Genomic DNA, 19,155 nt, shown 5'->3' on the forward strand with positions numbered 1-19,155 from the left:
TAGACAAAGACTCCAAATCAGCTCCTTTAAATATGTTAAAAAACCTAAAAGAACCACATCTAAAGAAATTAAGGAAAAATGTCTCATCAAATAGAGTATATTATCAAAGACAATTAATGAAAATGAACCAAATAGAAATTATGGAGTGGAAAAGTACAATAAATACAATAAAGTGAAAAATTCACTAGAGGGGCTTAAAAGCAGATATGAGCCAGCAGAAGAATGATCAGTGAACAAGAAGATCAGTTGAGTGAAATTATCCAGTTTAAAGAGCAGAAAGAAAAAAGAATGTATAAAAATGAACAGAGCCTAAGCAATCTGGGACACCATCAATCACAGCAATAAGTAGATAATGAGAATCCCAGAAGAAGAGAAGAGAAAGGGAGAGGAAAAAAATATCTGAAGAAATAATGGGTGAAAACTTTAAAAATCCACTGTAAAACAATCTACACATCCAAGAAACTTAATTAACTCCAACTAGGATAAAGAAAAAAAATCCATATTTAGACACACTATAATCAAACTGTCAAAAATCAAAGACAGAGAACCCTGAAAGTTGCAAGAGAACAAGAACTCATAAATTGGACATCATCAAAATTAAAAACTATGTGCTTCAAAGGACATTATCATAAAAGTAGATAATGCATAGAATGGAAAATAATAAGTACAAATCATTTCTCTGATAAGGGAACCTGTATAAAGAATATGTAAAAAAATTCTACAATTCAACAATTAAAGATAACTCAATTAAATAATGGGCAAAGGATGTAGTCAGACATTTTTGCAAAGAAGATATACAAATGATTAATAAATGTATGAAAAAATGTACAACATGATTAGGGAAATGCTAATCAAAAGCACAATGACATGCCACTTCAACATGCACTACGATGGCCATGATACAAAAGAGTGACAGGTATTGGCAACATGAGGAGAAACTGGAACCCTCATACACTGCTAAGGGGAAGGTAATATAGTACAGGCACTTCACAGAACAATTTTTCAGTTCTTCAAAAAGTTGAAAACAGAATTAGCATAATGACCCAGAAAATCTACTCCTAAGTATATATTTAAAGAACTGAAAACAAGTACTAAAATACTTACACAAATGAATGTTTGCAGCAGTATTATTCATAATAGCTAACAAGCAGAAATAAACCAAATATCCATTAACTAATAAACTGTTAAATAAAATGTAGTATATCTACACAAAGTAATATTATTCAGCCATAAGTCTTCTAGAACAACCCTTAGCTGATAAGTGAGTTTTTGTACCAAAATCCACTAGGTAGTAATAACATTTGGTTGTTTGGTAGTAATAATATCTGGTGATAGAACATTTCCATTGTTTAAGAATTTATTTCTCCTTGTAAGGCCTCATCTACTTTTGGGAAACTATAATGTAAATATTTATTTACTAGTGTAGGTTCTTATTCTAGTTTTGTTTCTTAAGATGTTCAAAATATCTTACCATTTTTCATGTATCAGCTTTCCTATTTACCATCAATATTTCTGCAGGGACTGCAATTACTAAAATTATATTCAACTACAGAGTCATGTTCATAACTATCTTTAATAAATACAATTTGATCATAATGGGATAATGAGAAAATGTGCATGCCCTCATATTTTGGTAACATGAAAAATCATGGAAAGAACAAAGGGGTGAAAATTGCAAATTCTTGCAAAAACATCTAGTTTCAAAAAAATCTAGCAGCATAATCTATTGTTTTACATATATAAGAGAAAATTTGAAAAAGTTTTATCATTACAAGTTAGAGCCTATCCTATTAAATTGAAGATATCTAAAGCACAAACTCTCTCTCTCTCTCTCTCTCTCTATATATATATATATATATATATTTATATATTAAATTTCCATATATATGGACATTTAATTTCATGGAAAATATTATAGTTGATATATTGATTAGTCAACTCATATTTATAAAACCAAGTATTTAGAAAGCATAAGTAATGTTAAAAAACAAACTTAGGGTTGCTGGGGGGAGGGGGTTTGGGAGAAGGGGGTGGGATTATGGACATTGGGGAGGGTATGTGCTTTGGTGAGTGCTGTGAAGTGTGTAAACCAACCTGGTGATTCACAGACCTGTACCCCTGGGGATAAAAATATATGTTTATAAAAAATAAAAAATTATATTAAAAAAAAAAACCTGACTGGCAGAGATTTTCAAAACGCATTTTTTTTTTTTTTTTTTTTGGTCAATCAGCACTCAGTAAGTATATATTCTTATTCTTATGTATTAAGAACTCTGAGAGAGAAGAGTCCAAGATGACAGAGGAGTAAGAGAACTTAGTTTAGTCTGATCCTAGGAATTCAGCTAGATAGCTATCATTCTGAACACCTGCAAACTCAACTGGAGATTTAAGAAAAGAATTGCTGCAATTCTACAAATAGAAAAGCAACCCACTTTTTGCAAGGTAGGAGGTGCAGAGAAATGAATCTGAGGTGATATATGGAAAAATTGTAAACTGGGGGAGAGAGCCTCCATAAGCTGACTCTCTGGAAAGTGATATAGTGATATAACAGTGGAGCACAAAATCAGAACGTTTAGAAGTCTACTCCAGTGAGGGACATCCTTGTGCCTGAACGGCTCTCAGGTGGCCAAGCAGGGTGGAATCGTAGGTGGGACAGTGTGGTCTCAGGACTGCCAGGGTCACAGAAAGAATGTGGGTGCCTGACAGCAGCAGAGTTCCCAGGCACTGGGGTGGGGAAGCTGTCTCCAATCAGCAAGTCTAGGAGTGGCCTTTCAGCTTGGTGTTGCCATAAACCAGGAACCGTGGCCTTGTCAGGTGACCATTCTCCTAGCAGGTGACCCCAAAATGGCAGAACCATGGGGTGACACCCTGCACTCCCCCAGGAGCAGCAGTGTGTATGTGTGCCACAGAAGTCTACAGGATTTGGAGGCTCTAAGTGGGATTGTGTGTCTGAGTTGGAAGCGCTTGGTCACAGGCTGGGTGAGCACAAAGTGTGGATGGAAACCAGGGAGACAGGAGTGATTGACTGCTTTTCCCTGAGGACTCACTGAGGAGTAGGGAGCATGACTTTTTATCCTGGGAATAGGCAGGTAGCCATTTTCATTCTTATCCTCTAAAGTGGGGTGTTCAGTCTTCAAGGAATAAAAGCCATATAGAGCAATCAGAGCTGCTTACTTAGCCTGAGCCCCTGGGAAGGGCAGTACAATTTTGCCCAGTCAAAGACACCAGAGAATCCGCATAACAGCCTCACTTGCCTGACCCAAAGATCAGCAAGAATATCCTACTAAGACTAAGTTTACTGGTCATACAGAACTACAAAACTCCAGAGTTGCAGGAAAATAGTATATAGAACTCATGTCTTTTTTTTTTTCTCATGATTCTTTAGTCTCAATTTTAATTTTTTTCTCTTTCCTTTTCAACCAATTTCTTATTTTATCAACTCTTTTTTTATGTCTTAATTTTTCATTTTTATAGTTATGTTATATCCTTTCATTGTATTTAATTTTATTTTTGTACATATATTTTTCTTCCTTTACAATCTTGGCAACTAGTTTTCTAACAAACAGACCAAATACGATCTAGTGCATTTCTCTGCTCTGTTCACCTGTTTGATTATATTCTCTCTCTCTCTTTTTAATTTTAATTTTTTTTTTTTAAGTTTTGGGTCTCTTCTGATTTTGTAGAGTATATTTCTCTGGGGACCTTGTTGTCATTTTAGTATTTTGTTCCCTTGTTCATCTATTCTCTGGACAGAATGACACGATGGAAACACTCACCTCAAAAAAGAGAACAAGAGGCAATACTGACTATTAGAGTTCTAATCACTATGGATAGGAGTAAGATGTCAGAACTAGAGCTTAGAATAATGATTATAAAGATACTAGTTGGGCTTGAAAAAGCATAGAAGACACCAGAGAATCCATTTCTGGAAAAGTCAAAAAACCTAAAATCTAATCAAGTTGAAATCACAAAGGCTATTAATGAGATGCAATAAAAAAATGGAGGCTCTACTTCCCTATAACCCTGCAATTGCACTACTGGGTATTTACCCCAAAGATACAGATGTAGTGAAGAGAAGGGCCATCTGTACCCCAATGTTCATAGCAGCAGGCCACAGTTGCCAAACTGTGGAAAGAACCAAGATGCCCTTCAAACAGAAGAATGGATAAGGAAGATGTTGTCCTTATCATCTAAGGAATATTATGCCTCCATCAAAGGGATGAATACCCATCAACATGGATGGGACTGGAAGAGATTTTGCTGAGTGAAATAAGACAAGCAGAAAGAATCAATTCTATGGTTTCACTTATTTGTGGAGCATAAGAAATAACACAGAGGACATGGTGAGATGGAGAGGAGAAGGGGGTTGGGGAAAATTGGTGGGGGAGGGCAACCATGAGAGACTATGGACTCTGAAAAACAATCTGAGGGATTTGAAGGGACGGGGGAGGGAGGTTGGGTGAGCCTGGTGTTGGGTATTATGGAGGGCACATATTGCATGGAACACTGGGTGTGGTACATAAACAATGAATTCTAGTACACTGAAAGGAAATAAAAAAAATAGTTGACCATATAATTGTGGGTTTATTTCTGGGCTTTCTCTTCTGTTCTGTTGATCTATGTGCCTGTTTTTATGCTACTACCATACTCTTGATTATTATAGCTTTGTAATATGACATAAAGTCTGAAATTGTGAGACCTCCAGTTTTTATCTTTTCCAAGATCACTTTGGCTCTTTGGGGTCTTTTTTTGGTTCCATATAAATTTGGGGATTGTGTGTTCTAGTTCTGTGAGAAATGATGTTGATGTTTTGATAGGGATTGCATAATCTGTAGATTGCTTTTGGTGGTATAGACATTTTAACCATATTTGTTCTCAGATCACAATCCTGGGATCCTGGGATCCAGCCCCTCAGTGGGGAGCCTGCTTCTCCCTCTCTCTCTCTGTCACCCCCCCCCCCGCTTGTGTGTACTCTCTTTCTCTCTCTGTCAAATAAGTAAATAAAATCTTAAACAAATTAAAAAAAAATACTTATCCCCTCCACCCAAATGCAGGCTCTAACTGCTAGGATAAATGAAGAAAGAATTGGTGATGTAGAAGACAAAATGATGGAGTAAAAGAAATTGAGAAAAAGAGAGATAAATACTACTGGGGAGATTATCTTTGACAGATAAGTGATACCATAAAGCAAAACAATATTAGAATTATAGGGGTCCCAAAACAAGAGGAAAGAGAGAGAGAGAGAAGCAGAAGGTATACTGGAGCCAATTGTAACTTAGAACTTCCATAATCTGGGGAAGGAAACAAACATTCAAGTCCAGGAGGCACAGAGAATCCCCCTCAAAATCAATAAAAATAGGTGAAAACCTCAACATATATAGTAAAGCTTGCAAATCTCAGGGACTAAGAAAATCCTGAAAGCAGCTTGGGACAAGAGGTCTATAACCTACAGGGGTAGAAACATCAGACTGGCAGAAGACCTATTCCCAGAGACCTGGTAGTCCAGAAAGCACTGCCATGGTATATTAGGGGTGTTAACTGAGAAAAATATGTAGCCCAGAATGCTTTATCCAGTATGGCTGTCATTCAAAATAGAAGGAGAGATAAAGGACAAACATAAACCAAAAGAATTTGTGGTCACTAAACCAGACTTGAAAGAAATATTAAAGGGGATCCTTTATGCAAAGAGAGCCCAAAAGTAACACAGACAAGAAAGGAACAGAGACAATATACAGAAGCAGTAACTTTACAGGCAATACAATGGCATAATTTATATCTTTCAATAGTTACTCTGAATGTAAATGTACTATATGTTCCAATCAAAAGACACGGGTATCAGATTTGATAAAAAAGCAAGACCCATCGAAATGCTATCTGTAAGAGACTCATTTTAGACCCAAACACATATTCAGATTGAAAGTCAGGGGGAGGAAAATAATATGCTAATGAACATCAATAAAAAAATTTGGGGTAGCAATCCTTATCTCAGACAAATTAGATTTGAAACCAAAGACTGTAATAAGAGATGAGGAAGGACACAATATCATAATTAAAGGGTTTATCCAACAAGAAAATCTAATAATTGTAAATCTTTATGCACCGAAGATGGGAACAGCCAATTATATAAACCAATTAATAACAAAATTAAAGAAACACATTGATAATACAGTAATAGTAGGGGACTTTAACACTAAACCCACTGCAATGGACAGATCATCTAAGAAGAAGATCAACAAGGAAACAAGGGCTTTGGATAACACACTAGCCTAAATGAACTTCACAGATATATTCAGACATTCTATCCTAAAACAACAGAATACACATTCTTCTCAAGTGTACATGGAACATGATCCAGAATAAATCACATATTAACTCACAAATCAGGTCTCATCTGGTACCAAAAGACTGGGATCATTCTTTACATATTTTCAGACCACAATGCTTTGAAACTAGAACTCATTCACAAGAGAAAATTTGGAAAGAACTCAAATCCATGGAGGTTAAAGAGCATCCCACTAAAGAATGAAAGGGTCAACCAGGAAGTTAAAGAAGAATTTTTAAAAAGTCATGGAAAGAAATGAAAATGAAAAAACAACTGTTCAAAATCTTTGGGATGCAGCAAAGGTGGTCCTAAGAGGAAAGTATATAGTAATACAAGCCTTTTTCAAGAACCAAGAAAGGGCTCAAATATACATCCTAACCTTACACCTAAAGGAGCTGGAGAAAAACAGCCAATAAAGCCTAAACCCAGCAGAAGAAGAGACATAATAAAGATCAGAACAGAAATAAATGAGATAGAAACTAAAAGAACAGTAGAACAGATCAACAAAACTAGGAGTTGGTTCTTTGATGAAAGAATTAATAAGTTTGATAAAACCCTGGCCAGACTTATCAAAAAGAAAAGAGAAAGGACCCAAATTAATAAAATCATGTGAAAGAGGAGAGATTTCTTCTTCCAAGAAATACAAGCAATTATATGAACATATTATGAGGAAGTATATGCCAACAAATTAGGCAATCTGGAAGAAATGGATACATTCCTAGCAACATATAAACTACCAAAAGTGAAACAGAAAACAAAGAAACAAACAAACAAACAAACCCAGAAAACCTGAACAAACCCATAACCAATAAGGAAACCGAAGCAGTAATTAAAAATCTCCTAATGAGAGTCCAGGGCCTGATGGCTTCCCAGAGGAATCACATATTCTTCTGAAGCTGTTTCAAAAAAACAGAAATGAAAGAAAACTTCCTCTTTCTACGAGGCCAGCATTTCCTTGATCCCCAAATCAGACAAAACGCCACCCAAAAGGAGGATAACAAACCAATATCCCTGATGAATATGGATGCTAAAATTCTCACCAAGACACTAATCAATAGGATCCAACATTACATTAAAAGGATTATTTACCAAGACCAACTGGGGTTTATTCCTGGGCTGTGAGGATGTTCAACATCTGTGAATTAATCAATGGGATACACTACACTGAGAAAAGAAAAGACAAGAACTATATAATCATCTCAACAGATATAGAAAAAGCATTTGTTGTGGCACCTGGGTGGTTCAGTTGCTTAGGTGGCTGCCTTCAGCTTGAGTTGTGAACCCTGGGTCCTGGGATTGAGCCCCATGTTGATCTTTCTGCTCAGTGGAGAGCCTGTTTTTCCCTCTCCCTCTGCTTGCCACTCTGCCTACTTGTGCTATATACCTCTCTGTCAAATAAATAAATCAAGTCTCTCACAGAGCTAGAACAAACAATCCTTAAATTTGTATGGAACCAGAAAAGACCCCAAATAGCCAAAGCAATCTTGAAAAAGAAAACCAAAGCTGGTGGCATCATCATTCTGGACTTCAAGCTCTGCTACAAAGCTGTAATCATCAAGACAGTATGGTACTGGCACAAAAATAGACACAAAGATCAATGGAACAGAACAGAGAACATAGAAATGGGCCCTCAATTCTATGATCAACTAGCAGGAAAGATAGTTTGACAAAGCAAGAAAGAATACCCAATGGAAAAGACAGTCTGTTCAACAAATGGTATTTGGAAAATTGGGCAGTCATGCACAGAAGAATGAAACTGGACCATTTCCCTACACCATACACAAAAATAGACTCAAAGTGGATGAAATACCTCAATGTGAGACAGGAATCCATCAAAATCCTAAAGAAGAACACAGGCAACAAACTCTGTAACCTTGCCCACAGCAACTTCTTGCTAGACATGTTTCCAAAGATAAGGGCAACAAAGGCAAAAAATGAACTATTGGGACTTCAGCAAGATAAAAAGCTTTTGCACAGCAAAAGAAACAGTCGATAAAACCAAAAGACAACCAAGAAAATAGGAGAAGATATTTGCAAATGACACATCAGATAAAGGTCTACAATCTGAGAAACAAACTGGGGGGGGGGTTGGGTGAACATGGTGGTGGGTATTATGGAGGGCATGTATTGCATGGAGCACTGAGTGTGGTGCATAAACAAAGAATTTTGGAACACTAAAAAAAAATTTAATAAATTAAAAAAAAAAAAAAGAACTTATCAAACTCAACACCCAAAGAACAAGTAATCCAATCAAGAAATGGGCGAAAGACATGAACAAATATTTTTTCATAGAAGACATGAAAAAAATGCTCAACATTAGTCGGCATCAGGGAAATACAAATCAAAACCACAATGAAATGCCATCTCACACCAGTCAGAATGGCTAAAGTTAACAAGTCAGGAAATGACAGATATTGACAAGCATGCAGAGAAAGGGGACCCCTCTCACACTGTTGGTAGGAATGCAAGCTGGTACAGCCACTCTGGAAAACAATATTGAGGTTCCTCAAAAAGTTGAAAATAGAGGTACCCTATGACCCAGCAATTGCACTACTGGGTATTTACCTCAAAGATACAAATGTCTGATCTGAAGGGGCACCTGTACCCCAATGTTTATAGCAGCAATGTCCACAATAGCCAAACTATGGAAAGAGCTCAGATGACCATTGACAGATGAATGGATAAAGAAGTTGTGGTATATATAGAGAATGGAATACTACTCAGCTATCAAAAAATGAAATCTTGCCATTTGCAGTAACACAGATGGAACTAGAGAGATTTCTGCTAAGTGAAATAAGTAAATCAGCAAAAGACAATTAGTATATGCTCTCACTTATATGTGGAATTTAAGAAACAAAACAGGATCAATGGGGTAGGGAGGGAAAAATAAGACATAATCAGAGAGGGGAATGGAGAGTTGGAATAACTGGATGGTGGGCATTACGGAGGGCATGTGATGTAATGAGTACTGGGTATTATACGAAACTAATGAATCACTGAACTCTACCTCTTAAACTAATAAAATACTGTGTTAATTAATTTAAATTAAAAAATTGAGAGACAAAAAATGATAAAATAAGTGTAAGAAAAGATGTCTTTATTTATTTATTTGAGAGGGACAGAGAAAGAATGAGCACAGGAGCAGGAGAGGGGCAGAGGGAGCAGCAGACTCCACCTGCTCCTCTCCCCTAGCAGGGAACCTAACTTGGGTCTTGATCCCAGGACCCTGGGACAAAATGTGAAGCTTGCTACCTGAGGGAATATATCAAACAATATTCTTAACTGTAAAACTAAATAGACATAAAGGTTTTCTAAAGTTGCATAAATATAATCATATATTAGAAAATAGTTAAAAAGACATAAGTGATAACATTATTATGAGCAAAAATTATGCTACACTACATTTTTAACAACTGTCTGCCTTCAGAGTTTATAAATTAAATCTGTAGATACTTACCAAATCTGTTTTTGGAGGATCTGGACACTCAGTGGAGAAAAAAGGTGTCGAACTTCTGACTCCACTGCTATCAGGAACTGGCTTTGGAGGTTGAGCATGCTGTCTGTAAGTAGCACTTTTAGGAGTCCAGCAGAATAGGTTGATTGATTCCCGTACACAGCGTTCAATGTCAATTTCTAGATAGGGATTTTTTTTTTAAAAAGCAAACCTTTAGAATTTGAATTGGTATGTTCATTAAAAAACACAATCTCCTGAATGCATGTATCCAATATGGCTAAAATGATAACCAATTACAAAAGATGTCAGTGAAAATATAGTACAGATATTAATCAGCATATATGATTATAATGGTGGGAGTATTTTATGTTATTATATACCTTCAGATATATATACATTTACATATGTGAATATATACATATATTTTTATGTGTATTTTGTTATCATCTACATATATATACATATATACATATACACAGTAGACATGTTTGGATTGTTCAGTATATCATTATTTAAACATCATGGAATATAACACATCTTATTTAAGAATATGCCTCATTTACTCTGATAGTAGTCTATTTTTTCAAAGTAGAATAGATATTGGGGAATTCACTTTAGAAAAATTCCAATTAATATGGTTAAGACAAAAATTTGAAGCTAAAGTGAGAAAACCCATTTAAAACAAAGTTGATCCATTTAACACTGTTAATTTCCAAAGGAAGAATTTCAGACCATAGGTTTTGCATCTGCAGGGCTTAACTCAGTCTGACAAATCTGTCACCCAGTAAAAGCTTGGTCAAGTCAATGACCCAGATCACAGGTTGTAGTTCAGTCGTTAAATCACTAGCAATAGAAAAGCCAGTTGTATCTGCTTCCAAAACACCCTACCAATACCATAAAAGGTTTACAGTGAATCTTGAGAATTTACTGGCATCACCTCAATTTTACCCTGATGATCAGTACTGGCAGATACCCCATTCTCATTCACTTGACTCATGTCACCTATCCATCTCAAAATCCTTCCAAAGTCCTTTATCATAACCAAAATATTATGCAAAAAGTATTTTGTAAACTACATCAAAATAGCAATTATTCTTAAAAAGTCATCTGTTATCTTAAGGCACTACTTTTTTTTATTTTGCATTATAATTTTGATTAATGCATTATGAATAAATCATGTACCCTAGATTATGGTTTCTTGGGTTTGATTCCAAGCTCCATGAAGAACTTTGTGATTCTGAAAAAAATAACTTCTCTAAATCCTGATTTATCCTCATACATTACTATCGTATCTCTCAGAAAGAGCGAACTATTTCCAAAATAATAAAATACATCTCATATTTCATTTGGGCCAGAATAGGTGGAAAATACATCTCTCCTGAAGACTTCTGTTCTTTTGCTCTAATGCTTCCAAGATCTAGTGAACAGCTGTTGTCCTGGCACTTCTCTTTATTAGCATCCAATTCCCTTTGACTCTCCCCTGTATTTGATCCCTAATTTGAGAGACAAGACATTATTTACTCCTTGATTTACTCCATCACTTTGGTGATTTACTCAATCACATTTTCCAGCAGCTTCTATGAAAGCATGTGCAGAAACCAAATTATTTTGAAATCTCCTTGTCTTTTAAAATATTTATTCTGCCTTTGACTAAGAGTCAGAGTAGGCATAGCATTCTAGGGTTGAATTCTTTCAGTTTAGAGTTAGGCAAAAATAGTACTTCATTGTCTTCTGAGAAGGCTGATATGATTCTCAGTTGAAATCATTTGTATGTGATTTTCCTATTTTCTGTAAGCTTTTAGGATCCCCGATGTTATAAAATTTCATAATGATATATGTAAATATGTTACTTCATTATGCAAGGTATTTGGTAGTCCTTTTGTAATCCTCCACCTAACAAAGTTCTTGCTTGATGTCTGCAGTAATTTGTTTTTTTCCTCTTCTTTCTTATTAAAAAAAAAAATTCTGAACATCCTGAATTTATTTTCTAATAATTTTGCATTTTCTTTACTTTTCATCTGTATTTTTGTTTTACTTTCTGAGATTTTTCCTAAACTTTATCATCTAACTCTTATTAGAAAGCTCACTGCATTTCCCGTCAATTCCAGTAAATCTTTTTTGTTCTTTGTTACTTAAAAAAAAAATCTGATTTGTCACAGTTGCAATAACTTCTCATAATTGTCTTTCTGAGGATATTCCTGTATTCAGCTTGTGTTTGTCTGTGTTTTAGTTGGGGAGATTTTCTTTAGAGGTTTGGTGATCTATGATTCTACCTATTTAAAATAACAGCACTAAAAGTTAGATTGGAAGTATTGTATATGTGGCAGGTCTTAGTGACAGGTAGATCCACTACTGGGTATCTTCAGGACATGGTCATTTGTTAGAAGGCTGCTAAGTAAGGAATTTCTCCTCCTGGGGACGTTCTCCCTCTCCAGAGAATAATTTTCTGTCTAAACTAATCTTTGCCAGCATTGGCCCCAGAGAGTTCCAGGGGTTCTAACTACATACATCCCCTCACTTTTGCTCTCTGCTCTATGCTGTTAACTCTGAATTTCAAGATACTTCAGTTCTATTATTCCAAAGAATACCCCTCCAAATTTACTGTTGTTATGGTCTTTTTTTTTTTTTTGTAAAATTTGCAAAAGTAAAGATATTTGAGCCACAAACAGTGGAGATTTCTGTCTTTATACCAATCTTCCTTCTACTATACTTCATCTTATGTTAGGCAATGTTATAGTGGCTGGGGACACTTTGAGATATAACTAGGAATAAACTTTAGGAATAGACAATTAGTTTGGCTTAATGGGATGTATTTTTTGTGATTTGAAGTCACTCCAGGATATTGATAAAATATTTTCTCCTTGAAGAAACTTTAGCCAGGTTCCTTTAAGCCCTTTCTTGGCTATGCCTCAACTTTGGCTTATAAACCCTTGAATGAAATGCTAGGAAAGTCTTTAATGGTTCAAGGCCACATCCCTAGGATGACTGTACCTCCCACTCCCAATCCTTAAAGTACCTGCCTGAGAAAAGTCAGGTTGCCAATATAATTTATTGTTTGTTCCAGTCAACATCTGAAGATAGGGTCTCTGTCTCCCAGTCTCTGTGGGAAGGTAAAACCTAACTCCAGTAAGTGCCAGTTAGCAATCCTAGATGGGTTTCACATGGACCAAAGTCGTCCTTCTTACTTTTTTTAATTTTTCATTTTCCTGCATCTTTTAAGCCCCTCCTCACCCCAGTCCCCACCTCTTCCCTCATTCTCCCATTAAAATGCCCAGTTACCATTGTACAAATTGTTCATGTTGGACTCTTCTTTATTGTAACAGTATATTTATTACTGATTAGAACCTGTCCTTACCACTTTAACTAGTATTTGGCTTTGTTTATGTTTGACAGTACAGTAAAGTTATTGCTCTAGAAATGACTTCCTGAAATATTCCCATCACCCACTATATAAGTGCAGAGATTATAATGCAATACGATATGTCCTAGCACCAGAAGTTATGCGTAGGAGAAAGAGCTGAAATAAACACAGCAAAAAATGGGACTTAAAAATTCTTCCAAACTTTATTTTATTATTATTTTTTAAAATATTTTATTTATTTATTTGGCAGACAGAGATCACAAGTAGGTGAAGAGGCAGGCAGAGAGAGAGGAGGAAGCAGGCTCCCCGCTGAGCAGAGAGCCCGATGCGGGGCTCGATCCCAGGACATTGGGATCATGACCTGAGCCGAAGGCAGAGGCTTTAATCCACTGAGCCACCCAGGCGCCCCGAATTCTTCCAAACTTTAGACATGTAAAGTTGTAAGTAGAGAATCTGGTTCTCACTGATGTCTGATCAAAAGAGAAATACTCTCCTTCTAGGAATATACTTGATAATGTTTTAAGTTAGTTATAAGTACATCATTAACTTTTTTTCTCACATGATAGGAATTTCACAAAATAGCATTTTTGTATTTGTAGGAAAGAAATCTGTAGCACCATGACAGGAGCGTATTACCTGTGTTAAGTCATATGGGATATGTATTCCCACTATCAATAATAAAAAAAAATTCAACTAACAATGCCAATAGAAAAACTATGATCTATTTTTTGTATAGAAAATTTGTACAGGGGTGCCTGGGTGGCTCAGTCATTAAGTGTCTGCCTTTGGCTTAGGGCGTGATCCTAGGGTCCCAGGATTGAGCCCCGCATTAGGCTCCCTGCTCCGCAGAAAGCCTGCTTCTCCCTCTTCCACTCACACTGCTTATGTTCCCTCTCTTGCGGTGTCTCTCTCTGTCAAATAAATAAAATCTTTAAAAAAATGTGCAATTATTGTCATATGAAGAGATCATCATTGAATATGTAGCAAAAAAGAAGGAAAACTATAGATATATCTGACACTTAAAATTAAAATAGTATATCATTTTTGTTTTGGAATTTGTTATGATCTCCTTACTCATTCTCAATATTGTTTTAAAGGTATAATTTTGTAATGTAATTTAATCTTCTTAGAGAGGGCCACTTTACATTGCTTAGGCTTCAGGCCCACAAAACCTGGATCTTCCCCTATCTTTCAGTCTTCTACTAGATGGCAAAGGAATAGATAGACACATGCCTAGCAAGGTTGGTGCAGAGATCTCCAGGGGTGGGAGAAATGAAACTACTCCTTATGGATACATTGAACTTATTCTTCTGGGTTTTTTGTTTTCTTTTCTTTTGTTTTTTTGCCTCATTTTCATTCACTTTCAATTCCTGGGACTTTCTTATGCTCTGCATCAAGAACTGGCTTGCTTCTTCCTAGTATTCTCCTTTACAGAAAGGTTTCAATTGTCTTTGCTTTTTATGAAGTAAGTTACTAGTGATATAACTGTCTTCTCAATTTTTGTTGTTTCTTGTCTACTTATGCTCTCTTACATTCTTTGTTCTTAGAATTATATTTTTTTCTTTCCTTTACTGTTTCTCTTTAATGATGTTTCAGAAGGGATTAGAGATAGACATATGTGTATAATCTATCATTCTTTTCTTTTTTTTTTAAGATTTTATTTGTTTATTTGATAGACAGAGATTACAAGTAGACAGAGAGGCAGGCAGAGAGAGAGGAGGAAGCAGGCTCCCCGCTGAGCGGAGAGCCCGATGCGGGACTTGATCCCAGGACCCTGGGATCATGACCTGAGCCGAAGGCAGCGGCTTAACCCACTGAGCCACCCAGGCGCCCTAATCTATCATTCTTAATTGGAAAGTTTTCAAACTTCAAAGCCTCTGGTTTATAAAGGGTAGGAATGAATTAGGGAGATGAGCATAGTAGGCTTAAAGCCTAGCTCTATTGGTCCAGCTATTGGTCTAGTGGCATTTAAGGTATTTACTGGAAAGTGGTATAATAATGGCATACTGGAAAGAGCATTAACCTAGGAGGCAGAATGATCTGGGTTTAAATTTCAATTCAATCATTTCCAAGTTATTGGCCAATCTCATTTTTCTGCCTCTTTTTGCTCAATCATAAAATAGGGATAATATTACTTAAATCCTAGGAGCATTGTGAGTTATAAATAATATTATTTCAGCACATGGAGGGAATTCAGAGATATTACAAACTTCCAGATATATAAAATGCACGAAAAATCTTGGCACTTCCCCTGAAAATTTAAAAAGCATTAGCCTTAGATTCCAGTCAGTGTGCCTTCTTGTTTTAAACCCAGTTGAAATATAGGCTACATTTCTGTTTTGCCCTTGGTAGATTTCCATTCAGAAAGAGATTGCCTTTTAAATAATATTCTTTAGCACCTTTCAAAATGCCAAAACTTGGAATGTTATTTAGTGATGAAAAGTAATGGGCTATCAAGCCATAACAGACATAGAGGAAAAAGTCTGAAAAGCCTACATACTCTATGATTCCAACTAGTCCAACTATATGACATTCTGGAAACGGCAAAGCTATCAAGACAGTTAAAAATAAAATCACTGATTTCCAGGGTGAGGAGATTGGGAAAAGGACTGTATAGTTGTAGCACAGCAGATTTTTTAGAGTGGTGAAATTGTTCTATATAATACTACAGTGGTAAATACATAACATCACTCACTTGTCAAAACCCACAGAACTGCTCAAAACAAAGAGTGAACCTTAATGTAAACTTAGTTAATGGACCTAGTTAATAATAATATATCAATACGATTCAGCAATTGTATCAAATGTGACACATTAAGGCAAGATGTCAAAAATAGGGTAAATTATGAGCAAAGAAGTGGAAAAATATGTGAATGCTGTACTATCTGTTCTTTTTTTTTCTGTAAATTTAAAACAGTCCCCTCAAAGTCTGTTAACTAAAAATCCAAAGAGCAGTGACAGAAGTGACATCAGTAAACATAGCATAGTGATAATTCTAAGGGCATTTCTTCTCCATGGAGGTTTTTTTTTTGTTTGTTTTTTTTTAAAAGAACTAATATGGCTTCTGAGTAAATTAGTCCCTTAGGCCTCTGATTCAGGTCATGATCTCATGGGTTGTGGGATCCAGCCCCAGTTCTCTGTGCTCAGCAGGGATACTGCTTGAAGATTCTCTCCCTCTGCCCCTCTCCCCACTCACCAGCCCCCAACATGCCCTCTCTCAAATAAATAAATAAATCTTTTAAAAAGTTAAAATATGAGAAAGAACTAATGAAAGAAGTTAAAAATGTGTAATCATGTCATCTCTGTATTATATTTATTTCTTGACTACAGTAAAGATTTGTGACTTTTCCTCCACATGCAAAACAAACTCTGGTGCAAAAACCATTAAGAAAAATCCCCTCGCATATTACTGGACATAAAACAGAAACTGGATTTGTAAGAGTTAAAGTATTAGTAATTTTTTCCTAATCCTGCAAGAGGAGCCATTGAAACTATTTCGGAATATATTGATTCACACAGGATATTTAACATATTGGGCAATTTAAACCATTTCTCTCTCCACTCTGAAATCCTCATCTGTAGTTAACAACAGTATGGTTATTATTTCATCCCAACCTGTGTTTGAGATAAATGCTCACAATTGTCTCTGTGAGGCAGCTAGAAAATTAAGTAGCCAGGAAAACTGCTAAGGATAGGAAATAAATAATATTTTATATCCAAACCACTACTGTAAAACATGGCTTGCTTAAATAAGAGCAGATAAATTGTAGAGATAATGTTTCATATTTAAAATGAGTTAAAAATTTTATGAAGTTGAGTTTTTATTTGCTATTCTCTGAGAAAGGACTAACATGTAGGAAAAAAAAAAAGGAACTGCCAGTAGTTTATCTAACAACAGGTTTTTAATCTAACACCAGGTACTGTCATTACTGTAGTTAAAAATAAGCTTCCTAAAGTTAGAAGTAAACTTCTGAAGACTTTAGATTGGACCATTTGAAATTGCTGATATGGAAACCTACATTGTAAACAGGTAACATATTCCCCTGTAATAGTAAGAAGTACTAGATTTGGACTCCAAATGCCAGTTACTAATTTATATGATAATGAGCATTGCATAACATCACCATGCCTTACTTGTTTCAAGAGCAAAATGGAGATAATAAGAAAATCTACTTAACATACCTGTGATATATATACAAGATAAAACATTTTTAAAACTTTGTAAACCCTAAATGATTCACTGCCATTATCGGATTATTTACATTGTCCAAATTTTCTATTCACAATTTTGCTTCATAAATTAAGCTTACTATAGGAGAATTAAGAATGTACAAAGAGGTTTTGGTTTAAATAATGTTTCTCTGGGCCATTGTGTCCATAAAGACCACCCTGCTGTTTGTTTAGTTGAACCGAACTAAAACTGAATTCTTACTATGTACAAAGTATGGTATTAAGTTCTGAGGCATCATAAAGATGAGTAATTTCTGAAAGTTTTGGAGAAGTGGCCCAGTCAGGGTGAGAGTTTCCATTGAACACCTTGAGTATTCATTCAGTTAAGGACCTTGACATGTCACATTCTTGGACTAAATAAAAGGTAAAAAGACCTGCCTTAATAAATAAAAATAATTAATATAGGCAAAAGGACCTACCAGTTATTTAACTGTCTAGCAAAACAAAACTCAACACTCTTTAAAGGAAGATAATAAAATCCAGACTCTTTTCAATGTATCTTCATCAATATCCACTGTATAATAAATAACCACATATGCAAAGCAGAAAATTGTGACCTATAATCAAGAGAAACAGAAGTTCAAGTAAATAGACCTATAAGATGATCCAGAATTAGAATTGTTAGATAAGATTTTAAGGAATTACTATAAATATATTCAATGACTTAAAAGAAAATACTCTAAAGTGAATGGACAGAGAAATGCAAACAATAAAAAAGCCTGAAATATTAGAACAGAAAAACTCATTAGGTGAAGTGGAAATTTACTGAAAGTTCTTAAAAGCAGAATAAATAAAAAGAACTATATTGGCAAAAACCCCCCAAAAAAAACAACAACAAAAAAAACCCCCCAAAAACCTGTATTGGGGCACAGCACAGTCAATCCACTAAAAAACAAAATAAAGAAGTACAAATCTATAAAAAGGACTGAAGAGCACTGATAATGGAAAAATATGGTGGTAAAATACAAAAAATTTATGTTAGCTTCTTTTAATATGGTTAAAAAGTAACTACTTAAAATCAGAATAACAACAATTTATTGAGAAGTTTATTATAAATATAGATGTAAACCTCCAAAAGGAACAAGCCCTCCCAACACCTTGACTTTTGTCCAGACTGATTTTTAACTTCTGACCTCCAATGTATAAATCATAAATCTGTGTTGTTTGTGATAGTCTTTTATAGGAGCAATAGGAAACTAATAGACAAGGGCATACCCTAGGTGTAAACTGTTTTTCTATTCACTATTCATTTATTTTACTACTGTTTTCCACATTGGATGTACCAGTTTACATTCCTAGCAGCAGTGCATGAGGGATCCTTTTTCTCTATATCCTTGCCAACACTTATTAATTTCCTGTCTTTTTGATTGCAGACATTCTGACAGTGTAAGGTGATAATCTCATTGTGTTTTCAATTTCAATAGGAATTGATTTGCACTTCCCTGATGATTAGTGATGTTGAGCATCTTTTCATGCACTTATTTGCCATTTGTATGTCTTCTTTGAAGAAATGTCAATTCAGGTCTTCGGCCATTTGTTAATCAGATTATTATTATTATTATTATTTGATGCTGCTTTGTATAAACATTCTTTATATACTTTGGATATCAACCCCTTATTGGATATATCATTTACAAATATTTTCTCCCATTCAGTAGGTTGCATTTCAGTTTTGTTGATGGTTTGCTTTGCCATGCAAAAGCTTTATATTTTGGTGTAGTCCCAATAGTTTTTGCTTTTGTTTCCCTTGCCTGAAGAGAGATTATCTAAAAAATGTTCTTATGGCCT

General features: G+C 35.3%; 1 protein-coding gene across 3 annotated transcripts in view; it reads right to left on the minus strand.

The window, feature by feature from the left end:
• Window positions 1-19,155, minus strand: part of TBCK (TBC1 domain containing kinase) — a 213,846-nt gene that overhangs the window by 52,112 nt on the left and 142,579 nt on the right. For all 3 annotated transcript variants that reach the window (XM_004748121.2, XM_004748122.2, XM_004748123.3), the window contains exon 23: window positions 9,780-9,955. In XM_004748121.2, coding sequence (XP_004748178.1) covers window positions 9,780-9,955 — 176 coding nt within the window. The remainder of the gene's footprint in view (window positions 1-9,779; window positions 9,956-19,155) is intronic.

The sequence above is a fragment of the Mustela putorius genome, unplaced genomic scaffold (genome assembly GCF_011764305.1).
Source record: "Mustela putorius furo isolate JIRA1106 unplaced genomic scaffold, ASM1176430v1.1 tig00003871_pilon_pilon_pilon, whole genome shotgun sequence".
Classification (NCBI taxonomy): domain Eukaryota; kingdom Metazoa; phylum Chordata; class Mammalia; order Carnivora; family Mustelidae; genus Mustela; species Mustela putorius.